The 26335-nt window shown below is 35.9% G+C and overlaps 1 protein-coding gene across 6 annotated transcripts in view; it reads left to right on the top strand.

The window, feature by feature from the left end:
• The window catches only part of CDKAL1 (CDK5 regulatory subunit associated protein 1 like 1), a 538667-nt gene that overhangs the window by 391644 nt on the left and 120688 nt on the right, over nucleotides 1-26335 (top strand). For all 6 annotated transcript variants that reach the window (XM_010980113.3, XM_010980118.3, XM_010980114.3 and 3 more), the window contains one exon: nucleotides 11598-11778. In XM_010980113.3, coding sequence (XP_010978415.3) covers nucleotides 11598-11778 — 181 coding nt within the window. The remainder of the gene's footprint in view (nucleotides 1-11597; nucleotides 11779-26335) is intronic.

Genomic DNA, 26335 nt, shown 5'->3' on the forward strand with positions numbered 1-26335 from the left:
CGATTCCCAAGCCCTGTGGACCACCCCTTCTCTTCCCCTGCCAGGTAGATGAAGGCTAGCAGTTCATTTCTAGGACTTGAAAATGCCGAGACTGATAAATCAAAACAGGGATTAATCTTTAGTACCTATGCGTAAAGCCTGTTGTTTGACTGAGTTCATCTGCTCATCACCCCTGTCTTTTCTCAGTCTCCCTTGCCCGTCACCTTTAATTCAGTGAAGACCTTTTGAGCCTCAGCTGTCTGTGGGCTGCTGCCTCCCTACTGCAGAGTGTAAAAATATGAAAATGACCCCCTCCTAGTCCCACCGGTGCTTGTGGTTTACTAGGAAGCGTAAGAGCAGAAAACACGCATGCTCAAGTTGCCAGGTAGATTAGAATGGGACCTTCACAGAAGGTGTAAAGGGAGGGCTGTGACTCCATGGTACTGAGAGAGGAACAGGAGAGATGAGGAGAGAGATCAGGAGCAGTTTTGTCGGAGAGGTGGGTCACGGGGGACGCATCGCGAGCACAGGTGCTAATAGGTTGCGCACCAAGATGCCTCAGGGAGAAGCTATTGTGATTTGAATTCTTTCAGGGAGACTTTGGTGATAATGGGAAGATTGATTGGGTTGTAGAGAGTACCATCTGCCCCCTGACCCTGCACACTCACCCTGGAGTGTCGCTAGGAGTACTTGCCAAAAATCAGAGTCACGGACCTAGTTGTTTAAAATATCTGTGGGTAATGAATAGTTTTGCCTTTTGGATCATCCCCTCTTGGTTGCAACTGTCACCATTACTCACTCTGTTCGTGTAGCCAAAGCCAAAGCCAAAGTTCGTGTAGTATTTAGGTCTATATCTAAATGAAGATGTGTGGCCGAGTTCCAATAAAACTTTATTGACAAAAATAGGCAATGGCTAAATTTGACCCGTGAGCCATAGTTTGCCAACCCATGATCTTATTTTTAGGGTAAACTGAATTCAAACAGAACAAAACATGAGTTCAGCTAATTAGGAATAAAGAAAGTAATTGTAATACTACAGCTGTATTTTGATTTTAGGATTTTTGGTGCTCATGCTCTCTGTATTTTTTCAGTATTTTTTATGATGCTATTGTACAAATTGCATTTGAGGATGAAATGTGCTATCTCTGAGTACCAATTCTTGATGATGACAACACTTCTATTAAAAGTAAAAATTTGCCTAGTTTCTTATTTATAGTGTGGACTGGATTTTAGAGGCAACTGCATTATGACTATAAATTTATAATTTATTCTTCCTGAGACCCAATGTTTAGTCACCTTCCAATTACGCTTTCTTATTAAAGAATGCTCTGATCTGGGTTTGAGTCTTTAAAATTTCAATAAGTGATTTTTTTTTTCAAAGTTTAATTTTTAAAGATTTAAGCAACTTGCCCAACTTTGTAGTTTTTGCCCTGTCCTGATATTCATTTAATTGGTTCTGCTAATGTGAATGCCCTTTCAAATATGAAAAAAATAAAGCAAGAGGGAAAAGTTGATTATTTCTGTAATTGGATTTTCTCTTGAATAAAATGATTTCACCCACTTTATCTTTCTGACTTAGCGGATGGGGGTGGGGGACCAGTTTTCGTTCATACTGTAGTCAGAAGCAGACAGAAGGTATAGTCTGTTCCAAGGTATCAGAATAGCATATTGGTTTTGGTTGTAATTAATTACTGATGCTGAATATACTCTGGCCCCTGCTTTCATTCCCAAATCTAAATTTCCACTGTGTGCAAAATAATTCCATCCAGGAAGAATTCTAATTACTTTAGTAATTATCGTCTTATCTCTAAATGGAATTCAGACATGTGCTGCAGTTTATAAATGTTAGAAATGTTTCATTTCCTTTTCACCTTGAATAACAGAAAAATACACATTACTGAATCTGGCTTCATTGAACTTTATAATTCATGTTACCATAGAAACAGAAAAACTCATATAAGAATTGTGTTAACAGTACCATAGATAGTAAATACCTTCACGTTAACCAGCAGTATCATAAAATGATTTTAATAACAGATGTGTAAAAGTTCTGTGAAATTTAATATGGTTCCTTTTAAATATTGTAACAATATTATCCAGTTTGCTTACTTTTAATTTTTAAAGCAATATCTTTGGTCTTATGTAAGGCTTTGTGCTTACTCTAAAATATTTGCTGTGGAAAGCAAGAATAGTGTTACAGGATAAAAAACTTACTTAATGTAGTATTTATTTAGTTTTTAGTTAACTGTAATGATTCATTTGATTTTTGCTTGAAGCCAAACTGCATATTCTGGATTTATACCTGGTTTAGAAATGTAATGGATGACACTAAATTCTTTGGTGTCACCTGCATCTGCTTGTCCCCCTATCTTCTTCTTTTTTTTTTTTTTTCTTTTTTTTCCTTTTTTGGTCTGTTTGACAACCTGTTTTCTTTCTGAGTTTCAGAAGCACTTTTTCCCATATGCTTGATCAGTTTTATCACAGGTGTTTAATAGTTATTTATTTTTTACCATTTTAAATCCTAATTTCTCAGAATTTCTAGAAATTTGCAAAGTTTTAGCAAATCCTTTGTCATTTTATGCATCTACTTCTTCCTTTCCTTGTCTCATACATTCTGCTTTTTTACTTCAAGAAAGTAAAATGTATCAAATTTAAACAGGAAACCATCTGGATTTTTTTCAGCTTATGAAAAGGTTTTATTACTTTAAAAGAGAAGGAATAATTTAAAAAACTAATTGCTGCTAAATTTTTCTCAGAGAGAGGCCTTGAAAAGCTATCCTTGATTATAAATGTCATTTAAAATTAATATGTGGATTATATGTTAACATGTAGATTTTGGCTACTATTGAAAGTAATTTCTTCAAACAAGTAGGTTTAAACTGTTCTCTTAAGGTCAGAAATTTTATGTATTCTACCTTGAAAAAGATCACAGTTGTTCATTTGTAAGAATACATTTATATTCTTACTGTATTCAGTTTCCCAAAAATTGGGTTGAGTTTTTTCTAAATCCATCGTTTTACCATTTGTCTAATTTTATTACTTTATTCTCAGAGAATGTGATCTGTGTAAATGTGATCTCATTAAGGTGGCAGAATATGGACATTGGTGAGTTTGAGTGTTTTGTTCAGGGTCCTGTTAGGATGAAAAACTATGCTAGCTATTTCTACCAGGAGATATTTAATATAGCAAATTCATTACGTAGATGTTGGAAGGCTGGAAAAGCAAGGACTGGGAGATGCAGTCACCAGAGAACACTAACTGCTGAGAGCAGTTACTGCCACCAGGGCTGAGAACAGCAGGAAGAAGAACCAGAGCACAGAGCAGGGGGTTGCTACTTCAGGGGCAGGAGGTAATCACTTAGAGGAACACATGCTTCTGCCTGCTCCCACCTTCTGATCTCCTGTCCATGCCTCCTTTCTCAGGACCTAACAGGAAGGCAGCTGCTAAAGGACTCAAATATATTTTATGGGCTTCTAGCCCCAGTATTACTGTGTACAGTATGAGTGTGAGGCTAAGACACATTAGGAATAACAGCAGTTTTCATCCTCTGCAAAGTAATATAATAATGGATAGAGTGGGACCCATTTTATATTACTGATTTTCTATTAGGTTAAACTTTATGAAATTGTTGTTACCTGACCATTTTTGATTTGCAGCAAGTCAAACACACAAGCAGATAAAACAGCAATATCAGATGACTTTAACTTACGGATTCTACTAAGTCTACCACTGCAAAGATGATTATTTCACTCGGATTAACCTGAGGAACCTTTTTTCTCTCGTTGTCCTAGTGACTCAGTATGGCTTTTCAACCCCCATCCCAGTGTTTCAGGACTTACGTTTTCATCCCAGGTCCTTTAAGAATTTTTTCATAAAATTATGAAAATAAGTTTAAAGCTGCTGAAAATTTTTCTTAAATGTATTTGAAGATGTCATATTGTTTCTAACTAAATCTCCTCTTTCAGTATGAACAGAATGATTCCTTGTTGTCCTAAATTGGTAGTTAGGAAATAAGTCCAAGCTTTCCTCATTCTAGTCCTGGGTGATAGCATGCTCTGGACATAATTTCCTTTCAACCTTAACCTTACCTTTTATTATCTTTCCCTTTTTTTCCCTCTTTGGCCATATTTAATTATTGGACAATGCCCTATGAAAAGTTCAGCTTGTTAGGACTTCTGAAAAGAAAGCATGTTATAGAGGATTCCTGCTGCCTGTCCTCAGGAAGGTGTTTTTTGTTTTGGTTTGGTTTCTTCACATTTAAGAGATTTGTTATGGGTAAATTCAGATACCATCCAAAATGCACCCAATCTAAGTGTATGTTTGAAGATGTTTAGTAAATGTATACATTTGTGCAACCATCATCACAATTCAGTTTTAGAGTGCTTTAGTTATGACAAAAAATTTCTTAATGCCTATTTGGAATGAATTCCTGCTCCCAGCCCCAGGCAACCACTGATCTGTTTTCTGTCTCTGTATTTTGCTTCTTGTAGAAATTTCATATAAATGGAAATAAGTACTCTTTTGTGTCTTCCTTCTTTTATTTAAGAATGTTTTCAGGGCTCATCCATGTTGGTACATGTATCATTAGTTGGTTCTCTTTTATTTGTAAGTAAATTTCCATTGTTTGGATATGTCACATTTTGTTTATCCACTCACTGGTTGATGGACATTTGGACTGTTTCCAGTTTGGAGCTATTATGAAGCATGCCACTGTGAAAATCCACATACAGATCTCTGTGTGGACATATGTTTTAATTTCTCTTGGGTAGATAACTAGTAGACTTTCATAGTCACAGTAAGTGTATGTTTAACTTTTTTTTCCTTCTTTTTTTTTAAACATTTTTTATTAATTTATAATCATTTTACAATGTTGTGTCAAATTCCAGTGTTCAGCACAATTTTTCAGTTATATGTGAACATATGTATATTCACTGTCACATTTTTTTCTCTGTGAGCTACCATAAGATCTTGTGTATATTTCCCTGTGCTATACAGTATAATCTTGTTTATCTGTTCTACAATTTTGAAATCCCATCTATCCCTTCCCACCCTCTGCCCCCTTGGCAATCACAAGTTTGTATTCTATGTCTATGAGTATTTCTGTTTTGTATTTATGCTTTGTTTTTTTATCTCCTTTTGTTTTTGTTTTTTAGATTCCACATATGAGCGATCTCATATGGTATTTTTCTTTCTCTTTCTGGCTTACTTCACTTAGAATGACATTCTCCAGGAGCATCCATGTTGCTGCAAATGGCGTTATGTTGTCAGTTTTTATGGCTGAGTAGTATTCCATTGTATAAATATACCACCTTTTCTTTATCCAGTTGTCTGTTGATGGACATTTAGGCTGTTTCCATGTTTTGGCTATTGTAAATAGTGCTGCTGTGAACATTGGGGTGCAGGTGTCATCCTGAAGTAGGGTTCCTTCTGGATATAAGCCCAGGAGTGGGATTCCTGGGTCATATGGTAAGTCTATTCCTAGTCCTTTGAGGAATCTCCATACTGTTTTCCATAGTGGCTGCACCAAACTGCATTCCCATCGGCAGTGTAGGAGGGTTCCCCTTTCTCCACAGCCTCTCCAGCATTTGTCATTTGTGGATTTTTGAATGACGGCCATTCTGACTGGTGTGAGGTGATACCTCATTGTAGTTTTGATTTGCATTTCTCTGATAATTAGTGATATTGAGCATTTTTTCATGTGCCTTTTGATCATTTACATGTCTTCCTTGGAGAATTGCTTGTTTAGGTCTGCCCATTTTTGGATTGAGTTGTTTATTTTTTATTGAGTCATATGAGCTGCTTCTATATTCTGGAGATCAAGCCTTTGTCGGTTTCATTTGCAAAAATTTTCTTCTGTTCTGTAGGTTGTCATTTTGTTTTACTTATGGTTTCCTTTGCTGTGCAGAAGCTTGTAAATTTCATTAGGTCCCATGTGTTTATTCTTGCTTTTATTTCTTCTAGGAGAAAATTTTTGAGATGTATGTATGTCAGATAATATTTTGCCTATGTTTTCCTCTAGGAGGTTCATTGTATCTTGTCTTATGTTTAAGTCTTTGATCCATTTTGAGTTGATTTTTGTGTATGGTGTAAGGGAGTGTTCTAGCTTCATTGTTTTACATGCTGCTGAAAAGCATTTGATAAAATTCAACACCCATTTATGATAAAAACTGGTGGGTATAGAGGGAACATATCTTAACATAATAAAAGCTATATATGACAAACCTACAGCCAGCATAGTACTCAACGGTGAAAAACTCAAAAGCTTCCCACTAAAATCTGGGACAAGACAAGGAGGCCCACTATCACCACTCCTATTCAGCATAGTCCTGGAAGTCCTAGCCACAGCAATCAGGCAAGAGAGAGAAATAAAAGGGATCCAAATTGGAAAAGAAGAGGTAAAAGTGTCACTATATGCCGACGACATGTTACTATATATAGAAAACCCTAAAAGGTCCACACAAAAACTACTAGAGCTGATTGAAGAATTCAGCAAGGTAGCAGGTTACAAAATTAACGTTCAAAAATCAGTTGCATTTCTTTACACTAACGATAAATCAACAGAAAAAGAAAGTAAAGAAACAATCCCCTTTAAAATAGCACCCAAAGTAATAAAATATCTGGGAATAAATCTAACCAAGGAGGTGAAAGAATTACACGCAGAAAACTATAAACCATTGATGAAGGAAATTAAAGAAGACTTTAAAAAATGGAAAGATATTCCATGCTCTTGGATTGGAAGAATCAATATTGTTAAAATGGTCACACTGCCCAAGGCAATCTACAGATTTAATGCAATCCCTATCAAATTACTCAGGACATATTTCACAGAACTAGAACAAATCATAATAAAATTTATATGGAACCATCAAAGACCTAGAATTGCCAAAGCATTACTGAAGAGAAAGAAAGAGGCTGGAGGAATAACTCTCCTGGACTTCAGACAATACTGTAGAGCTACAGTCATCAAGACAGCATGGTATTGGTGCAAAAACAGACATATAGACCAATGGAACAGAATAGAGGGCCCAGATATGAACCCACAAACGTCGACTAATCTTCAACAAAGGAGGCAAGAATATACAGTGGAATAAAGACAGTCTCTTCAGCAAATGGTGTTGGGAAAACTGGACAGCAGCATGTTTAACTTTTGAAGAAAGTGCCAAACTGCTTTCTAAAGGAACTGCACCATTTTAAATTCCCATCTGCAATGGATAAGGGTTTCCATTTCTCAGTATGCACATCAATGTCTTTTTCTAGTCTTCTTTCAGTATAGCCATTCTGCTGGGTATGTGGCATCTTGTATGGTTTTAACTTGCATTGCCCTGATTACTAATGATGTTGGGCAACTTTTCATGCATATATTAGCTTTTTATATATCTTCTTTAGTGAAGTGTTTGTTGAGATCCTTGGCCCGTTGTACAGTTGTGTTGGCTTCTTATTAGTGAGCCATGAGAGTACTTAATATATTTTGAATACAAAACTTTTTATCAGAAATATGATTTGTAAATACTTTCTCCTAGTCTTGGCTTTTTTTTTCTTAATGGTGTCTTTTCAATAAGTCCAATTTATCTATTTATCCAATTTTCTTAAATAGGTTGTACTTTTGATGTTAGTGTTGTAGCTAAGAAATCTTTGCCTAACTCAAGGTCACAAATATTTTTTCCCATGTTTTCTTCTGGAAGTAGTAATTCTTGATCTTAAATTTATATCTATGATTCATATAGAATTACTTTTTGTGTATAATATAGGCAAGGATCTAATAAGTCTTTTTTTTTTTTTTTTGTATATGATATCCAATTGTTCTAGCACCATTTATTGAAAATGCTATCTCCTGCCCTCACTGAATTGCCTGAGCAATTTTGTTGAAAATCAACCATAAATGTGTGGATGTATTTTTGGACTCTGTGTTGTCCCACTGACCTGTTCTTATATGGCTACCACACTGTCTTGATTACTGTAGCTTTATAGTAATTCTTTATGTCAGGTTCGTCCATTCCTCCATTCCACTAACTTTGTTCCTTTGCAAAATTGTTTTAACTATTCAAAGTCATTTGCATTTCCATATAAATTTTAGAATCAGCTTAATTTATTTCTCTGTCTTTCCTGTATTGATTAGAACCTCTAGTAATATGTTGAATTGAAGAAATGAGAGCAGAAATCCTTTCCTCATTACTGTTCTTAGTGGAAAAGCATTCAGTCTTTCACCAATAAATAGGGTAATAGCTGTAGACCCTTTATTGGGTTGCAGTAGTTTCCTTCTGCTCCTTGTTTACTGAGTTTTTATCATGAATGAGTGTTGAATTTTAAAATGAGTTTTCTGCATGTACTAAGATCACTGTGGGGTTTTTACCATTTATTCTTTTAATGTGACTTACTGCGTTAATTGATACTTACATGTCAAACCAACCCTCGCGTTCCTGAGGTTAAACACATGGTCATAATGTACCATACTTTTTACATATTTCATGGTTCACTTTGCTGATATTCTGTTAAGAATTTTTGTCTCTGTGTTCATGAGGACTATTGGTCTGGAGTTACTTCTGTCTCTTCCTCCAGTTTTCCTAGGCTACTGCTAGACTTGTAAAATGAGTTTCTTTCTCATCTCTGAAATAGTCTCTGTAGTATTGCTTTTATTCTCTCTTAAGTGTGAAGCCATCTAAGCCTGTGTTGTTTTGTGCTGTTTTCTTTGGTGGCAAGATTTTTAATTACAAATTCAAATTCTGTAATAGATAAAAAGCTATCCAGATTTTCTGTTTTTTGAGTCAGTTTTTATAATTTATATCTTTCAAAAAATTTGCCCATTTCATCTAAGATTTTAATTTGTTGACATAAAATTGCTTATAACATATCCTTAATATGGTGTCTGTAGTGCCTTTTACTTTTTGCGAATAAATAGCTGGTAAAAGTCAGAAAAAAATAGGTCAAAATTTCTGATATTCAGGCTAATTGAACATTTTCATTTTCATCTTTCTTTCAGAATTAATGCTACTATGAAAATACAAATATAGAAGGTCTTTTAAATTTTAAAAAGCCGTAATACCTAGTAATTATATTTATTAGACTTACAGCTTCAATAAGTTTGTGGAAATGATCGTTCTTAAAAATTTTAGTATTTTGAAAATTCATACCATCTCCAAAACAGCAATTACTCACATTTAGTGTATTAAATATTTGGATTAATATCCTGTTTTACACCCCTTAAAATTTCCTCATAGCCACTTAAATCATATGCAGGTAGTTTAGAATTTGGTCTGCTTCAAACTTTTTTGATTTTCTCATATACTGAAGAAAACTATTTACAAAGTAAAGTAACAGTGTAAATATGAAATTTTTTATTTGGTTCACCTGAGCAACCCAGTTACTTTGAGGACCCTCAGTAGCATGATTTGAATATATAAAATAATGTGTAGATGAGCTTCAGCATTAAAGCGTAGTCTCTACTTTGAAAACATTTTGTGGGTAATCAGTTTATATTCTTTCGTACTTTGATAATTTTTTTAACTTCAGTTTTTTGGGGTGGGATAGGTAATTAGGTTCATCTATTTATTTATTACTTTAGTGGAGGTACCAGGAATTGAAGCCGGGACCTTGTACATGCTAGCCAGGCACTCTACCACTGAGCTATGCACTCCCTTAGGTACTTTGAAACTTAATCTGCTTTTACTTTTAAACACTGACTAGCTTAGGTCTTTAATTAATAGTGGCCTACCCCCACTCCTGTTGTCAGTCAACTTTTTGTGTAGGTTATCAAGGATGTTTATGCATTGAACACCCCCTTCATTAACATTTGGGATTACACCTATAAAGGTTTGTCTTTTCTTTTTCACTGTGGATCTTAAGGCCAAAGTAAACAGGTGTTGCATAATTCTGAGCTCAACTCTGTTGGATCGAGAAGAGTGCAGGGGGAGGGGAGAGTATCAGGAAGGTACTTTCCTTTGGGAATGCCCCATAATCTAGTGCCAAGTTCATTCCAATTCATAGCCTAGGACAATAACCAATTGTCTTTGTCTCACAGGCAATTTCTCAGATTTCTTTTTTTAAATTTCCTAGGGGAGATATTCTCTTCTCTGTCATTTCTGCTGTGATCTATTACTTTTATTTTTAGTTGTGGATTTCTTTTGTTCAGGAGTAGTTATTAAGTCAAGTGTAAAAACTTGCTAATTGAAGTTATTGACATTTTCATTTTGCATACTTTAGTAAGTCTAGAAAAAGTCTTTTAATTTACAGCTAACTGTAAAAACATGTTTATGATTTTCAAAAGTAATTTTGATAATTACCCTTAAAGGAGAAAAATTGTTTTTATATCACAATAAAAATTTTTTCAAAATACTGTTTCATTTTTTAAATGGATATTGTCTCTTTTTCTATTTATCATCCCAGAGAAAAGTTCCAGACCTTGACATTTCTCTTACTAATTAAAGTTCAGCCAGATTAATAGCTGGATGAGACTAAGTAGAGAGCAAGAAAAATATTTTTTTTAATTTGTCATCCTCTCAACAGAGACATTAAAGTATTATTCAAACAAAGTATGGAAAACTGTAGTTTTTATGAAGCTGTTTATATCAGGAATCCAGTAATTTGACTTTCCTCATTGTTAGATCCTTTGTTCGCTCTTATGCCCCAAAATATCTAATAGAGCTTAGTAAGATAAATTATTTTATTCATCCACATAGAAATGCGTTTAAGTGAGAGAAAAAATTGGCATATAGGTAGGTTTCTGTTATTCGAAATGTTTAGGGCTATTTTTCCTGTTGTTCATGGATTCAAGATAATACTGCAGTTTTGAATGCTGTTAATGTTCTTTGTTATTTTTACACTGTTAATATGCGATAGAGTATTGGGGTTTACCTGTGGAGAAACTCAACGACCAGAGAGAAATGACTTCCAAGATGCTAACATTTGGGCCTGTGAAAAACAGAGGCAGCTTGCTACCCAGTCACCCTGATGGGAAGCTTTTAGTGCTTTACTCTTAGGTATTAAAGGGCACCGAGAATCACTTTTTATCATGGCAGGTCTTAATTACAACTGAGAAGGACCAGAGTACAAGAACCTGGAGGAAATAGACACAAATGCAGTGAGCAGAGGAAAAATTGAAGAAGTTTCATTGGTATCCTCAGAGTTAAGAAAAGGTGTTGCACCTCTAAAACAAAAACAGTAAGCTGTGAAAGTGAAAACTGGAAAGTGAGAAAGAGTTACTAGAATTTATTATCAATGGAAATACTATTCATACTATTAATTTAACTAAAAATTGAGCAGTGACTATGTTGGGAGGGGAAGGATAGAGTACTTTAAAGAGCTAAATCCTCACTGAAGTCAGTAAATATTGCCTAACAATCAGTAAATCTAGAAATAGCAGGAAAAGCATCAATGTTAAACTATAGACGAAAGGATAAAGGAAACATCTCAAAGAATGAAAAATGGGTATCTCTTGAGGATGACAGGGGCCGTGTTTTCAATAGGCTTTTAGTATTTAGGGCTCTTTAAAACTGCTTGCAAATGTCCCTTTCCTAAAAATAAATTTTAATTTTTAAAGGAATAGTGGTATTTAAAATGTCAAGGAAATAGAATAATTATGGATTGTAGTCAACTTTTTACATTTTTGTCTTATTATTTTCTAGAGTTCCTGGAATAACTATTGCTACAGACATTATCTGTGGTTTTCCTGGAGAAACAGACCAAGATTTTCAAGAAACAGTGAAACTTGTTGAAGAATACAAGTTTCCGAGCCTCTTTATTAACCAGTTTTACCCAAGACCAGGAACTCCTGCTGCAAAAATGGAACAAGTTCCAGCACAAGTGGTAAGAATCTTGTCTTGTAAGGTATTATATTTAGCCAGTAGCTATAAAAATGGAACTCTGTTGCCTACCTTAACACAACTGGCTCATGGTATAACCCTTAAGTTAAAAATATGGAGTGTTTGTTCTCAGTTGGGGTCAGGGCAGGGAGACTTTTGGTAAGTTAAATGACCTTAGGAACTAAAATATCACTTTTTTTTTTTCGTCTTGAAGAGTGAAATTCAGATGACACTGGGAAGAAAATTTTAACTAATTATCTATTGCTACCTGTGTTTATAAGATAAATCCTCGGATGTTTCAAAATAAGGCAAAATTTAAATATCTGTGAGCAAAAGAGGCTTCCCTGCTTCTTAAGAGACCCTTTTCATAATTTGTTACTCACTGGGGGGGTCCCATGGTTTTCCTGCTTTTCCATAGGGTAGGTTTTATGCTGTCTGTCTGTTTCAGATGTGTGTTGCTTTCACAATGAATCTCAATTGAATTTCATCCTTACATGTTCGTAGATATATTAGAGTAAGATGACTTAAAATAAACGTGAAGAAGTCTGAGATCCAGTAAAGGCACACTGTTTTCCAGAATGCCCAAGAAATTAATGGCCTCAAACAAACATTTGGTTTCTAGCGTCATTGGCTAAAGATGAAAAAATATTAAGCCTTAAGAGAAAGTAGAATTTTTTAACTGAAAGTGTTATGCTTTGTTTCTAATTATTAAAACAAATTATGTGCTACCATGAATTTTTCACAAACACAAAAAGTAGTCAAATTAATTCATTACTTTTTATATCTAAATTACAGTTTTTGTTGAGGTATAATTTGCATACAGCAGAATTACCTCTTTTTGGCATACAATTCTTTGAATTTTGATAAATGCATTCCTTAGTGTAACTACTCCCACAATCAAGATACGGAATGGTTCCATCAGCCCCCCAAAACTCACTTTTACTTTTTTGTAGTCATCTACTTCCTCCATCCTCAGCTCCTGGAAGCTACTGTTCTATGGTCTTTATAGTTTAATCCATTCTTTTTTGAATACTACTTCTTTAATAAAACACTTTTTTGAACTCCAGCATACCTGCAGAAAAATACACAACTATACACATTCATAAAGTGAATACTTCCGTGTAACCCCCAGTCTGATCAAGAAATAGAACATGAGCAGTATCCCATCGTGCCTTTTCCCTACTGTCCTCTCCCATTCCCCAGCAGAAACCACTGTCCCTCATTCTGGCACCATATATTAGTTTGACCTGTTTTTAAACTTGATGTAAATGATCTTGATGTAAATGATCATTCATCGGTATTTGAATGTTTGACTTTTTTAATTTAACTGAACATTATGTTGGTGAGACTAGTTTGTTTTTGCTAGTAGCTGTAGCTCATCCATTTTCATTGTTATGTAGTGTTCCATTGCATGCAAACTACAATTTATCCATCCTAATGTGAAAGACGAATTGAGCCTTTTCAACATTCCATTGTTAGTATCACAATGAGTACAGCCGTCAGCATTTCTATTTGTATCTTTTATTGGGCTCATGTATGTAAATATTTTCTGCTGGGTGTTTAGCTAGGAGTATAGTTGCTGAGTCATAGGAAGTATAATTGCTCTGCTTTACTAGATACTGCCCAATAGTTTTTCCAAATAGTTGAATTTACAGTTCCAACAGCATTATAGATGAAAATGCTAGCAGCTCTGTATCCTTGCCAACAGCTGGCATTGTTATGTTTTTATTAGTAGCCATTCTGGTGGGAATGTAATGTAATCTAACTGTGGTTTTTATATCCCCTGTTAACTAATGATATTGAATACCTTTTATACGTTTATTGGAGATTTGGGTATAGTTTTTCACGAAGTGCCTATTCAGACCTTTGTCCGTTTATCTCTGTTTTGTTTGTTCGCCACTCCCCTCTATTTTATAGGAATTATTTGTGTATTCTTGATAGAGGTCCTTTGCTGGTCATGGTAATTTAAATATCTTTCATTCTGTAACCAGTCCTTTTGCTCTTTTAATGGTGCCTTTTGAAGAGCAGACATTGTTAATTTTTTATAGGATTTATCAAATGTTTTTGTTTTAGTGTTTTTTGGGTCCTGTTTAAAATTACCTTCCCAGCATTGTCATGAAGATACTCTTATAGAAATTTTATGTACTGTTCTTCAGTGTACTCTTCTAGAAATTTTATAATTTTCTCTTTTACCTTTGGATCTTCAATCCAACTGGAATTTATTTTTTTTAAGGTAAGAGGTGTGGAGGTCAAGACTTTTTTTTTTTAAATCATATTCATTTGTATTATCGCCACTTACGGAATATCTCATCCTTTACCCACTGCTCTGCCTGGTCACCTTTATCATGAATCAATTGTCTTTACATGTAGATCTGTTCTGGAACTTCATTCTAGAGTTCCTTTGGTCTGTTTATCTTTCCACCAAATCACAGAGTTAATTACTGTAGCTTTATAAGGCTTGATATTGGCAGTTTAAGGATTTCTACTCTGTTTTTTCCTTGAAAATTGTCCTGACTCTTCTTGGTCCTTTGACTTTCTAAATTTGTCAACTGTCACTAAGAAATCCTGATAGAATTTGAATTGTGATTGTATTGATTCTGTAGATCATTTTAGGGGAAATCGACATTGTAATAATACCAAGTTTTCCATCTTTGAATGAAGTATCTCTCTGTTATTTCAATCTTCTTGACAGTTTTCTGTATACAAGCCTTGCATATCATTTACTGTTTTTATTCTTACATATGTCTGCCCTTGATACTATTAAAATGATTTTCATTTTTAATTGTTATTACCATTTAGAAATATAATTGATTTTAATATATTTACCTTTCACACATCAACATTGCAAAATTCATTTATTCTAATAATTTTTCTGTAGAATTTTTTTCCTTTCCTGTCTTCATCTGTTTCTAATGAGCCATTCAACTCATCAGTGGAATTTCTAATTTTAGTTAATTTGTTTTTTATTTCTGGAGTTGCAATTTGATTCTTTCTAATAGATTCCATTATTAAAATGAAATTCCTTATATTTTCCTTTATATTTTTGAACACGTTTACTGTTATCTTAAAGCCCATGCTGAATTCTTCAATATCTGGATCTCATGTCGGCTTATGTGTACTGCTGTTTTCTTTTTCTTGATTTTGATCATTTGTCTTCTCTTTCCATATACCTGATCATTTTTATTAAATGATGACCATTGTTTACTTTTTAAAAAGCCAATTGGGTGGACCTAGAGATTATCATACATATCATATCATAAGTGAAGTAAAAGTCAGAGAAAAATATCATACGATGTCACTTATATGTGGAATCTTTAAAAAAATGATACAAATGAACTTGTTTATAAACCAGAAATAGAGTCACAGACAAATAAAATAAATTATGGTTACCAAAGTGGATAGGGGATAGAAAGGGATAAATTAGGAGTTTGGAATTAACATATACACACTACTGTATGTAAAATGGACTAACAACAAGGACCTACTGTATAGCATAGGTGATATCTTGTATTGACCTATAATGGAAAAGAATCTGAAATATGTATATATAAAGATATAACACTGAATCACTTTGCTGTACACCTGAAACTAATACAGCATTGTAAATCAACCATATATACATACATACATACATACATTTTAAAAACCCTAAAACTATACGTTCTAGACTATCATGCAACTTCCTCTGGGAGGATTTAATTTTGCTTCTGCTAGACTCTTAAGGGCTGATCACTTGAATTGATCTAAGGCTGATTTTTGAAACTGTTTTCAGTCTTTCTGAGGATTGGGTTGTTTCTGGCTCACCCTTACTTTTTTTGTGTATGTGTATATATTTTTTTATTGAAGTATAGTCAGTTTATAATGTTGTGTCAGCTTCTGGTGTACAGCACAATGCTTCAGTCACACATGAACATACATATATTCGTTTTCATGTTCTTTTTCACCATAAGTTACAAGATACTGAATATACTTCCCTGTGCTATACAGTATAAGCTTGTTTCGCCCTTACTTTTTGATGGCAGCCAGTGGTGAGCTGCTGTTTCACAACTGACAATCAGTGGAACGGGTTCTGACGTGGAACATTTGCCAATTTCCATTGTGTAAATAGTTCCACTCTTACCAGTTTCAGACCACCAGTGTGACATCATTGAGCATGAAACTGGGAAGAGAAAATGCACGTAATCAACTCCTGATCCAACACACCAGCTGGTGGAGCTCTTCAGGGTCTCAACAGAAATTCTGTGGTGGTTACCAGGGCCTTTTTTTACGGCAGGTCTTCAACTCTAATTTTTGTCTCCACAGACCCGTGAGAACTCCTAAGACACTGCATAGTTTCTCAGCCTCTTAGCTTTAACTTGGCTGCTCAGCCTCCCAGCTGCTGCTTCCAACTTGATAAATACCCAGAAGGGAAAAGTAGATTCAAATATTGAGCTTCTCTCTGGGATCTCAGGGTTCCTCAGGTTCTCACTGCCTTGGTAGCTTTTTGATGTTCAAATAGTACATATTATAAATTTTATTCACCTTTTCTAATTGTTCTTGGCAAGATCACTGGTTTGATACAAGCTGGTTTGCCTTAGCCAGAAGCAGAATTTTTTACATAAAATCAGCTTTCAGATGCTTTTTTTTTTTTTTTTTTGCTCTTGGCTTTTATCTTCTAAACATAGCTCCTTAGCATCTTCTTTACATTTTTAGACTTCAGTCATCCAGTCTTGGCATAGCAGAACCTTTTTTTTTTTAAGACTGTATATTTTAGAGCAGTTTTAGGTTCTTAACAAAAATTGAGTAGAAAGTACATAGAGTTCCCATATACTGTGCCACACATACGGACAGCCTCTCCTGATAATAACATCCCTCAGCACAGTGGTACATCGATTTCATCAGTGAACCTACATTGACATCATTATCACCCTAAGTCAGTACTTCACATTTCACTCTTGGTGTTGTACATTCTATGGGTTTGGAAAAATGTGTAGTGACATGTATGTACCATTATAGTATCATACAGAATAGTTCCACTTCTGTGAAAATCCTCTGTGCACCACCTGTTCATCCCTCTCTCCCCACCTCCCCCCACCCCCAACACCTGGCAGCCACTGATTATTTTTACTGTCTTCATAGTTTTGCCTTTTCCAGAATGTCATATAGTTGGAATCACCAGAGTTGTAACCTTCTCAGATTGGCTTATTTCACTTGGTAATATGCATTTAAAATTTCTCTGGGTCTTTCTATGGCTTGATAGCTCATTTTGCATTCATTTTAAAACAACAGAAAGTTACTGTCTTACAGTTTTGGAGACTAAAGTCCAAAGGGAGACCCCTGCTCCCTCTGGACCGTGTAAGAGAATCCTTCCTTGCCTCTTCCTAGCTTTGATTGGTTTGCGGGTAGTCTTTTTTCGTTTGCTTGTAACTGTTTAACTCCATTCTCTTCCTTCATTGTCACATGGTGTCCCTTTGTGTCTCTGCCTTTTATGTCTGTCTTCTTGTAAGGACCTCCGTCATAGGAGATTAGGGGCCCACCCTACTCCTCATCTTAACTAGTTAGATCTGCAATGACCTCTTTCCAAATAAGGTCACATTCTCAGGTGCTAGGGGTTAGGACATCAGCATATCTTTTGTTGGGGAGATACAACTGAATCACAGCACTTGCCTACTTTCCTGTAATTATGCTGTAGGTAAAAACAGTAGCCTGGAAGAGTTTCATCTTTATAAAATGCAGAAACTTAAATGAAGAGAATTAAGTATTAATGATGAAAATTTAGAGACCTGCCATCAAATAGAGGATACGTAATGTACATTGAGTCTTCTTGGTTTTCCTAAATTTTTCAAAAATTAACAGTTATCCACCCTAAGGTAGGTACTTCATGATAAGGTACATTATGAAACTGCCTGGCTTTTAGACTTCACAGAAAACATTGCTACAAAGTAGTAATTCCTTATCTAATTTGTTTCCCATTTCCTTGCCAAAAAAAAAATCAGCAATAAAAGTAGCCTCTAACCCATTATTGGAAGAACACACCAACAGTTCATTTCAAACAGCAGCTCTTCATTGTGGCTGTAGAAGGCCTCTTAGTGAAAATATATTGTCTACTTATGTACGTTTTATTTCCACTGAAGTCAAGCCCTCCAAATGTCTTCCCCTATAAATGACACAAAATAAATCATTTCAGTACACTTTTCCCTTTCTTCATAACTATTTTTACATTAATGCTAGTATTAATATAAGTAAATTCCAGTGCTTTTAATGTCTTATAGTAAAGTCTGATAAATGAACTAAATTATGTGTATTTTTAATCATTTAAATCATCAAATGGAAAAAGCACCATTCAGTTGAATTTTGCACTTTTATAGGTGGGAAGGGTGGATTTTTTTGTCAGTCCTTGATTGCCCACTGAAAAAAAAGAGTGAAAGAGTATAATCCTCTTTTTTATTAAATGATGACCATTGTTTATTAAATAAAAAAACAAAACTGGATGGACCTAAAGATTATCATACAAAGAGAAGTAAGTCAGAGAAAGACAACTATCGTATGATATCGCTTATATGTGGAATCTAAAAAAAACAAAAGAATTGATACAAACGAACTTATTTACAAACCAGAAATAGACTCTCAGACATACAAAACAAACTGGTTACCAAAGTGGGTAGGGGATGGAAAGGAATAAATTAGGAGTTTGGGATTAACATATACACACTACTACATATAAAATAGATAAATATAAATTAGGCAATATATTTACATGAACAGGATGAACTAAAATTTTTTTTCTTGGCTTTTGCAAGATTATAAATGTATGAGATTCAGTGGTAGAATCACCTGAGCTACACGAGAGAGACCTTAGACTTTTAGATGAAAGTTCAGTTGTGTATGTCTGTATTTTCTATTCCATTGAGTCTGCCTTCATTAGTCTTCATTAATATTAAGTAATTCTGTTGGTATTTTTTAATTGTGGCTGAGATTCTAAGTCTGCCTAGGAAAGGTAACTTAAGTTTAAAAAGTCACTGATTCTTAGGAGATTGTGCAAGACAGGTTTGGAAGCTAATGGATTTAAGAAATCTCTGGAACTTACTTGTGAAAACCTTCATTAAATATTCTTCTTTTGGACTTAATAATTCTGAGTCTTAGACTTAGCTACAGGTCAGCAAGGTTATTCTGTTTTCAGTGGAGAATATTAATTTACTCTACTGGCTTTTGATTGAGCCTGGCTCACAGTAAAGCCAAGGCATGTGCCAAGGACCCTGGAAGGTGCCTGAAGTTTAGGGCTTTACAGCTTGTTCCTGCCTTTTGCTCCTGCTGGTACCATTGATGCCGTTTCCTAATGGTCATAAGATTGCTCCCTAGATAAGGCCAGGACCTCTTCTGCTCCACAGGAGAAAATCCAGTCCACCCCCACCCCCCACCCTTATCTACTCACATTCCGTCCTCGACGTTGTTTTATATGTTCCCAAACTGTTTCCCTGTGGAATTGCTTTTCCCTGTAGCCTCTTTATCTTTCTTTGTGTTTTTGTTGTTCTGAGCATCATAAGATAAGCTTAACAGCAACCGAGTGTGTGTGTCAGTGTGTGGGTTTGAACCTGTACAAAACTATCTGAATTTGGAAAAATTTGAAGAAGCTGGTTGGATCACTTTTTTTTTTTTTTAATCCTTTCTAAGGTGATCACTCCCCTTTATCCCACTCTCACACTTAAAGACTAAAGGAAAAGGGGGCGATGTTTGGAGCTTTGAAGAAGGTGGAAGTAACAAGAATGAGGGTTAAGCCTCCGCTGTGTAGGGAAGAGTTGGCGTATGTCCATCTCATGTTGGCTTTGCCAGTAGGGTCAGGCCCTTTGGTTGTCTTCCATCTTGAACCTGAAATGGTAGAGAATTTAACAAATGTGACTAATGTGTGGAGTAAATCGAAGCAGAGTGTCTTGCCAAGATACCCTGAAAGACAGTAAGTACTGTTTTTAAGAGAGAAGTGCTCTCGGGGGCATAAAAAGTGAGAGCCTGGATGTGGACTGACGCAGCAGCTCACTACCCAGGAACCTCTTCAGGAGACCCAGTGAAACCCCACAGTAAGGAGCTGGCACCAGTGACACCACCATTCATTTTTACTGCCACGGTGGGGTTTTCTTAGGTGGGGGAGAGCTTACTCCTGATTCCTCTCAGCTTGAATCATTCTTTAGAAGATCCCAGCCTTCCCTCAGGGTACCCCTAATTTTCTGGCCTCTGAATCTGACCTCTTACCTGCCTGCCGCAGAGCAGTGCCTAACTTTTTATTAAGTCCTGATGGGACATTGATGAACTGAATTCCATTGTCCTGTAAATCAGCTTCATGTTGTCAAACCACAGGACCAGACATGCACTAGACACGCAGGACTGTAACCCAGGATGGAGCCATGTTTTGATCAGGATGGCAAAGATAAGGAAAGCACAGATTTTTGTTGATACCTAAACTCTTTCATATGACTCTTCTGTTAATTACAAGCCACTGTAAGAAAAATCAGGTTTTACTTTGGAACCATGGTTTGTCTTGGGAACCTTCATATTACAAGTTTTCTAAAATAATCTAACTGTAGGACTGTGAAGAGTCAGAGGTGATTTGAGAGCCTTGAGTCTTAATTTGTACTTCATCGTGACCTTACAGAAAATCTCTTTTTTAAACCTGTAGAAAAAATGTAATAACTTGTTTCTAACATTTTTTAATTTCTCGCTTTCATTTTGACATTATTTTTATCCTGCTTCTTTTATGAATGTATAATTACCGAAACAGTAGGAAGATGTGTGGTTGTAAGTTTTTCTCTCAGATGCTGAATGGTGGTGGGTATTAGGGTTGAGAAGGGCTGAGTGAATTTATATTAAATACAAAGAATGCAAACTGTATCCTTTGGAAAGTCATCTTTATTATATTTTAGTCTAACTATTTTTTCAGTTATGATTACACACCTTGTTTTATTGAGAAGATCTACATAATTCTTTTATGCCTTTTATATGAAGTTGATTTATTACAATTGTAATATTCAATTTGAACTCACTTTTTATTACCTGAATCACAATTTTCGAACTGAGTAGACTCTTTGGAGTAACTTCTACAGGTAGAGAACCTTATAATGATCTGTCTTATCTTTTAATCTTATTTCTTTCTGTGATAACTATGATTCATTAATAACTCCATATTTATAACCCTCCAGGGGATTTACAAGTGTAATTCTAAGTGTTAGAGCTAATGTTAAATGTGTATTGTGGTCAACAGAATATATTTGGCAATTTAACATGGCACTCTTCAAACTCCTGCCTCTTAGAATCGTGTTTATTTCATAATTAAGGAGTAACAAACTAAATGTGAGCAGATAAGCATTCAAATGGACAAAAATCTTTCTGCTAATCATGTGTTCTCTGAGATCTTATAACCTATGGTAAACGTTCTGATCCTTTATTTTTGCTGCCCATAACAAAGTGCCTTCATAGAAGTGGTATGTAAGATTAGAAGTCATATGGCAGGGAAAAGAAACTCCCATTGTTTGAATGTTAATTTGTGCCAGAACTGTAGTCTGTGCTTTTCGTGTACTTTGTCTCATGTTATTCTTCCAACAATACTTTTAGGTATCTGGTCTTATTTCTTACTTTACAGAGGAAGTTAGCTGAGGCTCAGAGAAGTTAAGTAAACTTACCCAAGGTTACATAACTAGTAAGTAAAACGCCTGAGACTTAGAGTTCACTCTTTCTCACTCTTTGCCCCATGCTCATATAAACAGTAAAATGAATGTTTATCCTGGAAATTCAAAGCAAGTTTGTAACACTTTGACCAAAAAGTATTGGTTTCCAAAGTTGTTCTTCTATCATAACATTGATTTTTTTTATAGGCCCTATAAATTTTTAAAATATTTTAAATTTTAATTTATTTTTTTAATTATAGTTGATTTACAATGTTGTGTTAGTTTCTGGTGTACAGCATAGTTATTCAGTTATACATATATATATTCAAGATCCTGCATTTAGTTGTCATGTCTCTCTTTAGTCGTCTTTAATTGAGACCATTCCTCAGCTTTTCTTTCTTTCTTTCTTTCTTTTCATTTCTTTTTCTTTTTTCCTTTTCTTTTCTTTTCTTTTCTTTTCTTTTCTTTTCTTTCTTTCTTTCTTTCTTTCTTTCTTTCTTTCTTTTTCTTTCTTTCTTTCTTTCTTTCTTTCTTTCTTTCTTTCTTTCTTTCTTTCTTTCTTTCTTTCTTTCTGTCTTTCTTTCTGTCTTTCTTTCTGTCTTTCTTTCTGTCTTTCTTTCTTTCTGTCTTTTTTTGTCTTTTTTTTTTTAAATTGAAGTACAGTCAGTTACAATGTATCCATTTCTGGTATCCAGCAGAATGTCCCAGTCATGCATATACATACATATAGTCATTTCATATTTTCTTCATTAAAGATTATTGCAAGATATTGAACACAGTTCCCTGTGCTATCCAGAAGAAACTTTTTAAAATCTGTTTTTATATATAGTGGCTAACGTTCGTAAATCTCAAACTCCCAAATTTATCCCTTCCTACCCCCTTTCCACAGTAACCATAAGATTGTTTACTTAGTCTGGGAGTCTGTTTCTGTTTTATAGATGAGTTCATAGTGTCCTTTTCTTTTTCTTTTTTTTAGATTTCACATATGAATGATATATGGTATTTTTCCTTCTCTTTCTGGCTTACTTCACTTAGAATGTTGATCTCTAGGTCCATCCATGTTGCTACAAATGGCATTATTTTATTATTTTTTATGGCTGAGTAGTATTCCATTGTATAAAGATACTATAACTTCTTCATCCAGTCCTTTGTCGATGGATGTTTAGGTTGTTTCCATGTCTTGGCTGTCTCCCGTATTTTTAAAATGTGGGATTACAAGGTTTTTGCCAAGCCTGCCTTGTGATCACAAGAACCACCTGTATGATCTTTGCTTCCTGCTCACACAGCACATATTTTTGAATTCACTCTGTGCCGAACCCAACAGTGCTGAGCAGCATGGACAGGACTCTCCCCTCACGGAGCTTACACTCTAGCACAGGGGAGAACACAACAAACAAAACCAGCAAAATACAGCAAGTATGTAGTAAATTAAAATAGTTGAATATAATCAGTAATGGCAGGGGGAATCCTTTGTGATCTAAAGGCCTTTCTGTGGTGGTGATATCTGAACTCAGATCAGAACAGGCAGCCAGCCTTGTGAAGATCTCTAGGGAAGAAGACTCTAGGCAGAGGAACTGTCTCACAAAACAGCCTTGGAAAGGGATGATCATAGAGAAACAAAGAGGAGGGCTTTGCGGCTGAAGTATGGTGGGTGATGGGGAAACTTGCAGGAAATGAAGTGGGCAAGATGGACGGGGGTCAGTCATGTCAGACTTTATACGCCAGGGGAAGGGACATGAAGCAAGAGAAGCTGTAAATGTCATATGAATTCTGTAAAGTAAGAGTTGAGGACACTGGAATTTTTTTGCTTTTGAAATTGAGAGAATGTGCTGTCAACTGAAAAAAAGCACAATGTCAGAGTTGTGAGTTAACTTTTATTTGGGGCAAAATAAGGATTATAGCCCAGGAGACAGCATTTCAGACAGCTGTGGGGAACTGCTCTGAAAAGGCCGGGGAGAGCATTAGTATTACACATTATTTTAGTGAAGGGGGGACCTGCAGTCAAGCACACATTTTGGCAGAGGCTTCCTGCTAGTCAGGAGGAGCAGGTGTCACTGTTAATGACCTTAGTGCTTTTCTAGATATGAAGAGATGCAAGAATTTGGGCTTGTACAATTTTCTTCTGAAAATATCTATCTGAAGGCCTGTTATGCCAGTTTTTCCCAGAGCACAGAGCACCTCATTCCTGATCTCCACCCTGAACTCCTTTCAGGGTGTGTTGAAGGTCCATGGCTGTAGCAGCTCATGATTTAATCCTTGCAGAGGGAGATGGCAAATGCCAATTTTTAGTTGGCAGTGTAGGTGCCACCAGTCAAAACTGAAGTTTATGTGAACTTAAGTAACGGTTAGAAGGCAACAGCCAGTGTTGTTTTCTGGTGTCGCTCTGTGACATACTGGTGTGAAATTCATCGTCATTCTTTGACTTCATGGAGGGATACATCTAGTCATTTATGAAGAAAGTTTATGAGGGTCACGTATGTTAGTAACTATAGCTAGACAGACATTTGTTACACTTTAACTTGTGATAAGACAATGAATACAAGTGATATTATTGAACTGTGACAGTTATGTTAATTGAAACTAATTAAGGAGCTTGCATGTTCATAATAGGAGCCAACATTTATTACGTGATGACTCTATGCAGACACTGTATTGAACATTTTATTGACATTTCATCTCATGTTTATGGACTTTGACATTGATGAAAGTTGCTTTAAGCATAACTCCTTTAAAGTCATCATAGGTAGTTTATTGAGCTTTTTCTAAGATTTTCTTGTCATTTTGCATTGTAAACATGCATGTATGTTTAAACCTACAGGATTTTTTTTTTAACACCTTAGGATCATCTCCCAATGAAAAAGCACAAAGCGCACAATATTCACTATAAGTGGATGGCCAGGGTCTTCTCACTTCTTAGCTCTTCCTCTTTGAAGACAGAAGGAAAGAGAGGCAAGAGATGAGAGGCTGGTTAGGATGCGAGAACCCTATCCCGGGGCTGAGTAGGAGGCCTGCTGGAAGCCCTGAGAACGTGCCTCAGGTGATGGGCACAGGCTCCGGGAAGGCAGAGCCTGGCTGATGGGGTCGCAGCCCTTCGGCCTCCGAGGAGGTCTCGGGTGGACTTAGTTGAAGTATCACGTTCTGTCTGTATTCTCATTACTTACAATGGTCAGACCTGCCATTTGGTCCAGAAGCCTACACTCTGTGGGCATTTTTTCCCCTCCTATGTGAACGTGGGTTAATTTCTCTGAATGCTATTGTGACATGAATTATATATAGCTGGATGGTCTGAAGTGTTGGAAGGGGAGGGCGCAGGGCAAACCTCAGCTACGTTGTGTTCCTCCTGTCTTGCCCTTTTTCTCACTGCCTAGGCCTCTGCCACCCACCTGCCCTCCCACCCTCACCTGCACCCTTCTTGCCATTGGCTGAAAGCACTGCTTGGCTTAGAGCCAACCCTAGAAATTTTCATCCACTGGCTGTCTGCGCAATAACCTCGCTCCACAACATAAAAAAAGAATCGACTGATTTCTGAAGTGACATGAAGACAAGAGACTGGAGAAGATTGAGCTGTATATTAAATTGTCTTCTGCTTGTCAAATAAAGACTCCTTTGTCATAAAGGCCAAAGATAAAGAAAATGTGTATGTTTAATACATGGAACAAAAATAAGTCTATTTTTGACGTAGCACTTGAGGAGAAAATAGGTCAAAAAGCCCAGCCACCCCTGAAATGAATTTCAGACTCTTAGTATTGATGGGATGGGGCAGAGAGATATCAGCGATGAGCGCATTGCTGATAGAAATGATGTTTTACAGTAGGTGCTAAATTAGATGTAGACAGTAGGGGAGTTATCAGACCTACATTGTCACATCTGACCTTCCCGGTCCCAGTGGAGAAATCGTAATGAAAACGAGTTGTGGGCTTATCTGGAGATGCAGCAGTAACTGGCAGAAAACAGTTTTGCAGCTTCTCTTCAAGTGCGGTGATACCAGGGGTTAATTCAGGGTCATGAAGGAGATGCATTGGTTTTGATCAGTTTTTTAGAACGGTAGAGCAGCTTATCTGTGGGTCAGAGAAATTTAGTTTCCTCCATTCTTTTTTCATCCTTTTTTCCCTCTGGATGCAGTGTGGATTAGCCTCTGGAAGGCAGTCTGAGGCTCGGAGCGTTAACAGAGTTTGCGCCGAACCAGACTTTACAACGTGTTTCCCGATGTTGAGCCCCTGAGCTCATTGAATGTTAGATTCAGTAAAAGCATGTTACCATCTCTCTTTAAATAAAAGGAAGAAACATATTTAATGACAATACAGAAGGACACAGGACTCCAGGGTACTAATTAGAAAAAACCCACCTGCATTTATTTCATCCCCTTGCAAAATATTTTTCTCTCATATTTAGACCTCTGATGTGACTTCCTATTTTTACTTTTTTTAATTGTATAATTTGTCCTTACTAAAATAATTTATAGGCATCAGACATTATTATTAAGCAATTAGAAAAAAAAATAAAACCACTTGTCCCGCCCACTCTCTAATTTCAAGTAGTTTATAGCACAGTGAAACTTTGAAGATAAAAATAAAAAGATAGATGGCAACAGATTTGTTGCCCTACACTGTTTGCTGGGTGGTGATGATGGGCCAGACTTCGAGAGTTTTCACACTGTAACCGGTAATTCTAAAATAGTGCTGTGAGAATGAGTGGTCGTCACGTGTTAAACGAATTTTTAAAATTTTAGAAATAACAGTGAAACCTCCTCCTGCATGGGTAATATTTATATATATGAATTGGTTTAGAAATTCTAAAAGTGTATGAAAGAAAATGTAACAGGAATTAGATCAAATCCAGTTTTCTTTTCCTTTGTCAAACTATTTAGCTTCAGAGTAACCAAAGGGAGGGGGGTTGGGGTGGAGGACCTCCGTGGGGATGTAACACTTC

Source organism: Camelus dromedarius, chromosome 19, assembly GCF_036321535.1.
Source record: "Camelus dromedarius isolate mCamDro1 chromosome 19, mCamDro1.pat, whole genome shotgun sequence".
NCBI classification, from domain to species: domain Eukaryota; kingdom Metazoa; phylum Chordata; class Mammalia; order Artiodactyla; family Camelidae; genus Camelus; species Camelus dromedarius.